General features: G+C 36.9%; 1 protein-coding gene across 1 annotated transcript, besides 1 other annotated feature; it reads left to right on the top strand.

Moving 5' to 3' along the window:
- Positions 1 to 510: 510 nt before the first annotated feature.
- Positions 511 to 516: a sequence feature (Short protein (Smp_199920, CCD58364.1) was converted to a misc_feature.).
- Positions 517 to 9,583: 9,067 nt separating this feature from the next.
- Positions 9,584 to 11,687, top strand: Smp_154160 (ER lumen protein retaining receptor, putative; the record flags this gene model as incomplete). The annotated part of the gene is made up of 3 exons (XM_018792116.1): positions 9,584 to 9,722; positions 9,758 to 10,017; positions 11,403 to 11,687. Exons 1-3 carry the CDS (start codon positions 9,632 to 9,634, stop codon positions 11,685 to 11,687), a joined length of 636 nt encoding a protein of 211 aa, XP_018644277.1. The 5' UTR covers positions 9,584 to 9,631.
- Between the last annotated feature and the right edge of the window lie 645 nt (positions 11,688 to 12,332).

Below are 12,332 nucleotides of genomic sequence, written 5' to 3'. Positions count from 1 at the left end.
ACTGTACATCAATTTTACTGTGTTTTTGGATGTGTTTGTTTTACTCAACCTTTGGACTTGTTTGTTTATATCATTCTTTTCGGACATTTTGGTTTCTTTGTCATTGGTTTGGTATTTGGGAGTTTTTGCTCCGGGAACCTACAAAATTGAAGGTTTGTTTTGTAACTGCTATAATTGTTGTTGTTAAAACGACTTTGGTAGATTATTTGTGAATTGCGAATAAACTTGGTATCTAATTTGGAGTTTCGGTTCTCTTGCCTACTTGGGTTCGTGATTTGCGAATATCGACGGCCAGTACTTCAATAGTTGGAACGGGCAAATGTCATAATTGGACGTAACACGTTGCTGGTGGTTAGTTGCACCTAATGAAATAACTATTCACTGTTAGTTGGGCAATCCGTTATGTCTCACTTTTTCTAAATGTGTCGAAAATAAATGTATGTTGTATGCACCAGTCCATAAGGTTGAAAATAATGATGATAACTGAAATTGATGGGTAATATTAAATGGCTATGACACTTTATGTCAACATCTAATGAATGCGCTTCATACTGCCCAGTTTTTCTGATTCGACCTAATTGTGAAGATGGTATCGGGTACATACTAGTTTCCATAAAAACGTGTATTCTTGTCAAAAAGGTTTCAGAGGGATACCCTCAACTTTTACCTTTCACTAGTGTACAGTGACATATTGAATTAAACAAGTGTAAACAACTGTACGATGACGAAACATGTAAGCCTGAAATTGATAATGAGTGTATGAATTGCAGTCTATATTAGCCGACTTAGTGTACTTGGATGTTAAAACTAGATAAGTGCAAGATAAAACAAGTAATAACTAGCTATTTAATTATCAAGTGTAGACTGTATATTTGCAGTCAACCAAGGTAACACAATGCCACGTACAGAAACTGCATCAACTGTAAGTGACATAACAAATCTTCTAAAATGAATGAATACGAGAACCTTTGATGCAAAGCCGTTAAAAAGATAAAATAGTTGAGGACAGCAGTGATCTCACTTAACGCCATAGGGTGTTATAGTAGTGATTTCTATTCCATAATTACATATATTGGAATAAATAGACATGTGCTGCATACCTAGATCCCGACATTATTGTTGGGTTCGCTACGTGATTAACAAATAATACGGTTTACGACTACGACACTCGAACCTTGGACCTTCACCGTCGCAAATCAGAAGACGGAGAAAAGCTGGGGCAGTGGGTATTTGGTAAGAATAGAAATGTACCCTTGTCAACCCAACATTACAATTCGACCAATTCACAAAGACACATATCTTGCTACTGTCCAATAGTAGCATAACACGTTGATATTCCAGAATGCTACCTCATGTTCTGATTGGGCGGAAACTCTTCGGCTCCTTTGGGGCCTCTGGAGATTCCGTCGTAGTTATAGGAAGCCGACCCAACGATTATTATGACAGATAATCAAAGCAATGCTTTGTCGAACTATTAAACAGATTATTGAATTTACGTACTACATACATCCACAAATACTCCCAGTCGAGCAAAATAAACTGCACAGTACGCCAAACTATAAGTACATATGAAATATTTTACAAGTACTCCAGGAAACTCATCAGTATCTACATTTTCTAAGCACGCTACAGGTGCAAATACTTGCTAATACAGCGAGTACTGGCGTTTAACTCGAGTCAACAGGAAATACGTATTTCAAATTTCTATTTTCAATCCACTAAAATCCACTGACGACAGTAACATTTCTTACTAGCTGCCGGAACAGCGTCATACCAAATAAAAATTAGCTGCAACTAATAGGAATCAAAGAACAGCTGCATGTGATATCAAACTTAGACAAGTGTGCATATTAAAAGTAAGGTTTATTGAGATATATCACAGTTCGCCCACACAAAGAAATAAAAGCTTTTGTGATCGGATAATACTATTCTCCAGATTTAGTCGAAGTTGATATTTTCATGTCCGAACAAGATTTTCCAGTATTCCGAGTGTTATTTTAAACACACCCAAGTGTAGAGTTGTAACTTTATTGTCCTAGTCGTTAATAGCTCGAGACCTAAAAATAATCAATTCGCGATCGTCTTAAACTATAGTCGTGAATGCATGCATTAGCCAAGTTGAATTAAAGCAGGTCTAAACATGGGTAGGATGAAAGTAAACTGGTAATCTTCACGACTGTTCGACGTGACAAACTTTTATTCATGGTATATCTGTAGTGGCATTGGCTATAACCACGCAATCCTCGAGGCTGAAAATGAGATAAGTGGGAAAAGGCATTTTCAGCAATTGACACGAAGAGAAGAATAACATTTGAGAAGACGGGAAGAATCGCTCAAAATCAATGGGATAGCATGGCACGGTTTTGCAGACGTGACCATTCTGTATAACTTGTCATTGCTTGCATTAAATGTATTACTCTATCTTTAGCTTAAGTGTGTTCTTTAAAAACTCCAGACATTATACTGCTAGTGGTTACGACACGATGAGTCAATGTAGACAATGATGTGACTTCCACGTAAAATGTTATAAATTAGGCAGTCACATCATGACACATCTACAGTTTTAGGATTAGATCTATTGTTACCAATAAGGAAGTAGACCATGAATCAACAAATCCATCACCGTTAAAGCCGCTGTATGTACACTGCAGTCTGAACCAGAGCACAGGTAAGCGCTTCACAAAAGATCATTGTTCGATAGTCCCCAATCTACCAGAAAACCTGAAATTCGCTTAGAACTGAAAAATGAAGACAATTAAACCACCTCAGCCCATATCCATGACTTTTAGTGACTTTATGTCAATTCAGCTTCTTATTTTTGGATGGTATCAGTTGCTTAGCCTACTTAACCGAAATCTTTAAGATGATTCAGTCATTTTCTTGGGCTGAGACCACCATAACGCTATATGGACTGCATGATAATCTTATTTGAGCAACTTGATGCGTCCGAGTAGGAAACATTTCTGAGGATGGTTCGGGTTTCTTTAAGTGTTTACATAACACCCTTATTACGCAATTTCACATGGACCCTAGCCCGATCTCTCATGATTTATGTCGCGTTTACAACATACCAGCACACCAACTAGTTATTAAAAGGTCTGTTGATGACGGTGGTAAATCTGAGGAAATGAATCGGCGCAAAAAGTGGAAAGAGTGTTAAGCTAACAGAAAGGCATTACAACCTATAGCAAAGTAGCTGAGTGCTAGGGCCGGCGATAATAACAGCGTAATCACCGCACGATATTACGAAAAGCTAACTTGCGAAACGATTAACTTACTCTTCGGCGTCAAGAAAATGAAAATGTAAAACATTTTGAGCTCAACAAATTCCTCCGTGGTGAAAAAAGAGGAGGAATTTAATACTGATCATACTATAGTGACCTGCTTTATTCGACAAGAACGCGATTGGTATAATAGAAACAATCATTATTATAACCAATTGTACCGGAGATTGTTTTACTGTACTTGTTGTTATTTAACCTCATCAAAATCACTTTTCGTTCGGTCGCCCGCCTTGTCCGTTTGAACTTTCTTACGCTCCGCCCTAATTGCCCGTACTCGTTGGCACGTCTCGGTATTCTTTCGATACCACGAGATCGCCAATAAATATACTCTATCTGGACCAGTTACAGTCTTCTGTTTTGCAAGTCATCGAGGGAACCAAGTCTTTTTTGGGCGCGTAATCCTATTGTAGTGGTGATCATAGTCAAATTAGACTCGACGCCATCTACAATATGAACTAATTTAAACAATGAAAACCCACTAAAAAAAATCACAAGATTTAGGTCATTTTCAATAAAAGGTCACTCCAGTGATAGATGAAGCTAGGCAAAGGAGGATACAGAAGGGATTATGGGATTCATTTTGAGCTACAGCGATGCCATACTGGCCAAACGGGGAACACAACAAATGTTACGAAAAGAAAACATTAAAAATCCTTCCACAGCATTTCATTGGACAGTATTCTCGCTTATCAGTTTCTTCTCCTTGTATTATAACCTTTATTCGGGTCTCATGTTAACCACACCCTATGTTCTTCAGCCTTTCTTGTCGAGGCTTGTGTTTTTCAATCCTTGCTAAATGTGTTTCTTGTATTACTTAATTTACTGTTGCATGCTGCTGAACTCAAGGCCAAAGGGTGGTTCAATCCATTACTGCTTACCACCAACTGTCCAAGCGGAAAGGTTGCCGGAATCTTTGCAGAAAAATATCTGATCCCGTCTTGATCGGAACATCATTTTTTGATTCACCTGTATCTATCTCTTGCTTATTAACTATTCTTTTTGTTATTCAGCTCGTTAGTTTGTGTAAGAGAGACCACTGAATGTATAGCATAGGCTCTACTCTTTCAAGTATTTTCAACATTTGATATAATTTATTCTCTTTCTTAAGTTAGAACCGCTTAAATTTGAACACAGAGTTTGTGTTTGATATAATTCGATACGAGTTACCCAAAAACGATTTGTACTCCATACAGAAGAACGTAGTAATGTCTCATCAAATACGCTTCGGTTCGTTTGCTCTACGTTCCAACCAAATATTGGTATTTTGGTCGTTACAACAAATTTCAATATTATTAGGAGTAGATGAGATGAGAAACACTTAGAAAAACGGAGAAATAATCATAGGAAAAGGCATGTTGAATTATGGTCTACTTCGTTATTAGTACCACTCTGATATTTGTGAGTGTTTTTGTGTGGGTAGGTCCTTTTTGTATGCAGATGATCTTAAAATGGTTTATTCATTTTCTCCACATGAGCTGACCAATATTCAAAATTGCATCAGCACGGAGCTTGACAAGGTAGCACAGTGGTGCTCGAAATGGCAACTAGAGCTTAATACAGCTAAATGTGGATAGCTATGCTTCGGTGAAACATCACTCAACCTCGATCTTACCATAAATAATGAAGTGTTATCTAGGTTACACACAGTAGTAGACCTAGGACTTAGGTACTCCTACGACTTGTCGTTTGCCGAACAGATAATGAAACAAACTTCCAAGTCCCAACGCCTTATAGGTTACATAACTCGAACCTTTATAACAATGAATCACGTTTTTAAATGTAAAAGGTTTGTGTTCGACCACTGCTTGAATACTGCGCGTTTTTTTCTTAGTAGCGCGTATCAAGGATAAATTAATACTGGAATCAGTACAGAGACGATTTACACTTCGTACTCTTGGAACTGATAGTGTCTTGACATATAATTCTAGGTGTAATAAACTCGGGCTTGACCCTTTATGGAAGGGGAGACTCAAAGTAAATCTTATCTTCTTTTTCAAAATACTTAACAAACTATCCTTCACATCCAACTAGGCGATTCAATATGCTGAAGCTTCACATTACAACATTCATAACTCCTTTTCTTTAGCGAAACAAACATATTCCAGATCTTCTCTCTATATGAATTACTTTACCTGTACATTTTCTAGACTCTGGAATAATCTACCACAAACTATCCGTACGATAAAATCTCTCCCATTATTTGTTCGCTGCATTGATGCATACTGCTCCTCTGAAAATGTATTAAATGCTCTGGCACCTGTAAGTGTATCTTACTCCCCAAGTGAGATTATAGGAACTTTAAATGTTTAACCACTTACTTGCTGTCACTTCACATTAACACTGTCACTAGCAACTCTAACGTGTTGGAATAATGTCTAGCATGAACAGTGGTAAACCTGATCGGCATATTTTGGCAATCGTTAATTTTATTGTTCCACGCACTCTGCTTTAATCATACTTTCTCTAGTTGTAGATATTTATCAATAACTCGTTCTGGCATTGGAAATAACTTTAAAGAAAAACTTTCATAAATCATCAGGCTATCCGCTTAAGAAAAAATTTAAAGTTCCCTGGTGTTGCATTGGCTTGCCGTGCTACGTGCCATAAATTAACTACTTATCAATTACTAAACCAGCAAACATAAAACAATCTTATATCCCATGTTTGTTCTGTACATTAAATGTTGCTATTTATATCAAGCTGATCGTGCCTGTAAACTGGTGTGAATTCTGTATTTATTACTTTCAGAACATATTATTATTAATAAGCCTAATCCTAAAATTTTAGATTTATCACGATGTGACTGCCTAATTTGTAAGATCATCTGTGGAAGTCACATCGGCTTCAGTTTCATCCTACACTGACTCATCGTATCGTAACAATCGCCAATAAATGATGGAGAACACATCCAGGCTGAAGATAGAACGATATATTTAATATGATTAAAAATAAGTCATTTGGAGCGACCACGCCTGCATGGCTGAGCCATGACACCCAATTGGATTCAACTGAATTCCTCCTCCCCGCCTTCTCCATTGTTGGGGTTTTCTCAGCATTAAATTCCAAATATCTATTTTCCCAGTTGTCTGATGTTCAGCTTTGAGGATTATGTGGTTAGAGCCCAATGCCACCACAGGCAGATATGGTGTAATTTTTCGTTATATTCCTATAAGAATAAACAAAATTTATTCTACCGTATCTTATCTATGCTCCAAACTTCACCCAGTTAACTTCAAATCTCAACTCACAAATTGGTGCTGGTCCCTTTATATGCTAATTTTCTACTTTACTTTTAGGATAAATTGGTTTGTTGTTTGAGTTCAAAATTAATTACTTTTTATGTAATCCGCCAAAAGCAATGCATCAAAAAGCTATTTCAGCATATTTCTCAACCTCAAAGTTGGTTTATACATGAACATGAAATGTAAAATTTGATGTTAAAGGTGGAAAAAAAGCTACTTCTTCCCTCGAATTTATTGAAAAGAGCAAAACAGCTTGCTGAAAAATTAGGCGCTCCCAGATTAGTCGATTATGCCCCTATATGAAGCCCTCAAAGAACTACTATCAATCGTATTAAGTTCACAAACTTTGAAAGCCGTGAAAGAGCAATGATCCACAAAATGTTTCACTAAACCAGCAAACAGGTTGTGACTAGAAAGAAGTCGCAAAAATAAGCCACCACGTGTAAATTCGGTGACCAAATTCACGTCCAGTTTCATGATAAATCAACTGAAGGAACAGATCCGCTTAATTTAGAAAAGCTTATACAGGTGCTAAAATGTTCATTACGAGATCCTAGTTGTCCTAAACTAACCCGTGTTCATAGTCGTGTAGATAAGCGTTTAGTTAATGATCATCCCCACTCGTGTGAAAACATATGCAACAACTCAATAAAGACATAACGAAGTATACACAACTGAGGACAAACTCGATAAACATTTGTCCTATGGTAAATTTAATTTACGGAATCCACGTGTATTTCGTCATTTTACGTGCTTAAAGTGTGCCGAGATCAGACACACTAAACCATCGACTGGAACTACTGTCCGTTTCACCTCTAGTGATAAAAGACCTAGTTATGAGGATCTTAACAAGATGATTAATTTTGTTAACTGTATACTATCATTATTCTTAGCTTTGAGTGATTGACTTCATATTCCGGAACAGTCACAGCCATTTTATAGTTCGTTTCATGACAAAAATGAAAATGAAAAAATAGCTTAAACAGAAACATTGTCGTTCGTACATGGAGTGTTGGCAGTCTCCTTACTTTACAAAACCTTGAGGAATAGATCTCCGACAGCTTACTAATGACCTGCTTAAGAGTGCTAGGAATTCAGTGGTTCGTATATATGCATGTCACATCAGTCAAATACGCTTTAAGAACCTGAGTGAGCTCGTTCCAACTTCAGTTGCTAGTTCCAATACTAGTGGGTGTCTTCAATATGTCTTCAAATATGTTTTACAGTTCAACATTAAACGTTTCAATAATCAAGTCCACAGTTTTTCTCCATGACAAAATTAAACTATGCTACACAGACGTCAATACTTTTATGAAAGATATCTGAAAATGATGATACATCTAAACAGTTACATATCCATAAACATTCGATTATAAATCCTGAGAACAATCATTGCGAGCTATATCTGACAACGGCTTTCCAAACTTCATTGATCTTCTCACAGAAAAAGAAGTTTGATGAGACAGACGTTCGCTCTTCACGAGAAAGACTATATTGATGCGAATCAGTCATTGTGATGATTTATACAACTCGACAATAGATGGGATGAGCTTACCCAAGGTTTTGACTGAAAAGACATATGAGTCATGACATGCAGTTATTTCAGGATCACAGTTAACTGTATGACAACCAGAGACACACGGTTCCGGATGTTGTTGGTAAATGAAAAAGCACTTCATAACTTTGATGGCGGTGCATTAAAGATAGAATGCCCAAAGTTTACGGAACGGCTTTCGTATTACGGACTCCAGGCAAAAGCTCAATGTTTCGGAGCTCGACAACACATTGACCAGTAACACTTTTTATGATCGAATGGTGCCAACCCAGTCAAATCAGAAGTCGGAAGCGAAGATTGTAGATGATGTTGAGTCGCGAGTGACTATGATCACCATTACAATAAGATTACGTGCCAGATATCGATAGGCCAAAAACTAGAAGGCTGTTAATGGTCCAGACAAGATATATTTGTTGATGATCTCGGGGTATCGAAAGAATTCCGAGACGTGCCGGAGATTACAGGCAAAACGACGGAGCATAAGCGCATTCGTGCAAGCTAAATGGACAACGAGAGGAAAAGTGTTTTTGGCACAGTTAAACAAACAAGTACAGTAAAACAATCACTGGTACAATTGGTTATAATACTAATAAGTTCCATTACGCCAATCGTGTTCTCATCATGAAAGTAGGTCACCACAAGATGTTCGAAGATATATCCGATAAGCGGTCGATACGTCGAGAAGCAATCAATCTAAGCTGACTAGCGGTTGTAGAATATTTGGAGCACGGTGTAACCATTCGTGAGCTTGTGCGAATGCGTGACCAAGAGCCGAAGAGTTACAAAGCTATTGATTTTGGGGATTTATTTACTGCTACAGCCTCAACACTTTTACAACCGAGGATCCTAAAGCCAAACAAACTAGAAGTCAAGAGTGAACTCAATAGATATGTTCGGGATGTTGTCGATATGTTGAGAGGTATGTGATCTAAGTTGACTAGTTTTTGCAGGGGTGTATACTACGACGTACCTAATGGTGATCTAGCGCGGATGAGTAACGAGGAACCTTCAAATAGGATTTGTCCAGTGAAACCGATGAGGGCAGCAACAATGTAGAGGACTTATAGAACTATTTTTGCCATATATTTATTAGCCGCTAAAGGTTCACAGGTGAGGAGTTAAGACTGTGAATTGCCCTAATCGGTTTTCGTTGTCTTAATGTAGTTTATGGTGGTCTAACACTAGCCTATCGTATTACGAAGGGTTGTTATTATGTTTTATGTTGCTCTTCCACGAAGGATGAATGATCTAAGTATATTTTCTCAAAAGGTTTTAAGGCCAAGGTAAAATCATGTCAACATATAGTTTTATTTCTCTCACTCAGTTGCCAACCACTATAATTATCTGTTAGAACGCATAGCATCATCAGTTGCTTTACACACATTTAAAATGACTGATTCATCACAGAGCTACAAACAGTGAGGATTAATATAGGTCTTCCGATTTTTTACCTTTTCAGATAAAATTGATTGAACAGTGAAGGTGCAACAATTTTGTGGTCCGAATACAAATTTTTTGTTGCTGGCTGTTTTGGCTACCCCTCGGACAACATGAATGTCTTTAGACTGTTAGGGGATCTTTCCCACCTTGCAGCACTCATAATATTGTTACTAAAAATTCGTTCTTCTCGTTCGTGCAAGGGTAAGTTATCTATTAACTGTTTTCAACTTCTGCAGGTCTCTCAGGAAAAACTCAAATTATGTTTGCATTGGTGTTTACTACGCGATATGTTGACTTGTTCATATACTACATATCTGCATACAACACAATAATGAAGATAACGTTTATTGCGCTGTCATATTTAACGGTTTACTTCATTTATGTAAAGTTCAAGGCAACTCTAGATACAAATGATCATTTGTTTCGTCTTCCCTATTTTGTAATCCCCATCGGAGGCCTCGCATGTCTTGTCAACCATAAGTTTGAGATTTTGGAAGTAAGTTTGCACTACAATAGTCTAATGAGAGTGTCCTCAAGTTGATCACACCACCATCTTTCAAACGAATTATTAATTACACGAATTGTAAATATAATTATTTTACGATGTGTAGGTCTATACTAATTTTAGTAAGACATCGGCTTTGAAGTATACTTTGTATGCTTAATAATACTGCCTGTCCCATCGTTATTAAGGACATCGAAGCGCTAACATGGGAAAATCTGAGTTACACACAAATTCATTATGGTTTATTCTCAATGTAATAGTGCAGTACTAATGTTATCAAACACATAATATACGTCGCATTATTCTGGTGGTTTCTTTATAGCTTGAAAGTTCACACCCGTCTTTTTCTGAACCAAGTCGAGTTCAAGTAAACGGACTGCATTTGAACTATCCCTCACTCCGACTTTTATTCCTGCAACTTAGTATGTTTAATGCATTACCAAAATAAGACAAGGCACACAAATTGTCATCTTTCAAGTTTTTCCATTGTTCTCATAGGTTTCTATTTTTCCACGAATACATTCTTCCAGTTGTCCATGAGATCTTGATATTCTTGATTACTGTTTATAAAGGTTAAAGGAAGCAAAATATTTCTCTTAAATGTTTTTGGAAACTGGTTATTTTGTGGATGTTGTTTAGTCTGATCACGGAAATGCGTCAGAATGGAGGATACTTCTATATCCAGTCAAACGAGAAGTTCAATTATTCAACTTGTAGTTAGAAAGGGTGCGGGTTTGAAGTGTAAACTTATTTATTGAGAGGTTACTGATATAAACAGCAGTGCTGGAGTTAAAGAACTCATACAATCATACATCAAAACTTTGTCATTCATTAAGTCTCCATGGTTGGAAAAAATTGTAATAGATGATTTTGCCATTTCTTTATTTATAGATATTGACTCACTTTCAATTTGGGTTATTGTAAAGGGTAATATCGTACAAATTTGCAATCCGAACGGAAGTTTGTTATTGCATGTAAAATTTCTGTCGAGTCGAGGTTTATTAAAGCCGTTAAACAAGTTTTTAATACACTAACTTAATAGTTAATGGTTAATAGTGGCTCCATACTATTCTAAATCAGGAACACGATGAATTCTCTATGAAAATGATTTAAAACCCGAATTTTTCGATAACAACGTTATTCGCTCTAACGACATTGTAAAACATGGTCAACAAGATTAATATGTTGAAACGGTAGAAAAAATGGTGCATCCTACTTAGTATACTCGTTTCCTCCAACCATCTGTTCAGTGTTAGCAATAACCTGCGATAATTTCGCCTTTTTCACATGCAAAAGTTTGTGATATGTTTAATAGTGCTCAACATTTGCTTGGAAAAGTAATTCACATTCAAATACTTATGTTATTTTCTTGATAGGTACTGTGGACATTCTCTATATATCTGGAATCAGTTGCTATTTTGCCTCAGTTATTTATGATCAGTAGCACAGGTGAAGCGGAAACGATAACTGCGCATTATTTATTCGCATTGGGATCTTATCGTGCCTTGTATTTGGTCAATTGGATATACCGATATTACGTGGAAGATGTTTATGACTTGGTAGCTATTGTAGCTGGATGTGTCCAGACACTATTATACATTGATTTCTTCTACCTTTATGTCACTAGAGGTAAGAAGTCCGGTTTATATTTTTGCTCTTAGATTTGTGGCTTGACACACAAATGATGGTGGAATTGTTGAGTTTAATCGTATTGTCTGTCGGTTTCTCGGAACCACGAGTTAACAACTTAGTGGTCTAACAGAATAAATAGAATATGGCTGGTGGTGGAATCCGGGGTGGACACTTTGTCCTATTTGGGACTTGTTAACTAGATGTGCCTGCTTCTCAGAGTCAATTTTCTCTCTTTGATTCAAACCCAGTACCTTTAGCTTCAAACACTAACGTGTTATCCCTTAGCTAATGAGTCCACATAACCGCTCACTGATGGAATGGATCTGAATTTCAACTTAATTTGTAATAGTTTAAACTATCTCGTTGCTGAGTATTTTGTAATTAGTTTTAGCATATGTTGCAGATCATCTCAATATACCGGATGTTACAAGTTTATATAGAACACATGAAAGTGGCTACCAGGGGAATTCAGGACGCACGTTTCTTCATATATAGGATTCATCACCTAGAAGTCCCCACATTCACAGCTTGTCACTCCATCTATTCTGTATAAAACATGTGACAATCGGTATATCAAGGCAATCCTCACAAGATGCACATATGCTAAAGTTGATCGAATTTCAGTCAAAACATTCACCAGAGCGATAACACAAGTTATTATAAATTAGGATCCA

This window comes from Schistosoma mansoni (genome assembly GCF_000237925.1).
Source record: "Schistosoma mansoni, WGS project CABG00000000 data, supercontig 0740, strain Puerto Rico, whole genome shotgun sequence".
NCBI lineage: Eukaryota > Metazoa > Platyhelminthes > Trematoda > Strigeidida > Schistosomatidae > Schistosoma > Schistosoma mansoni.
The sequence above is the reverse complement of the archived record's forward strand: the minus strand, read 5'-3'. Positions and strand labels throughout refer to the sequence as shown.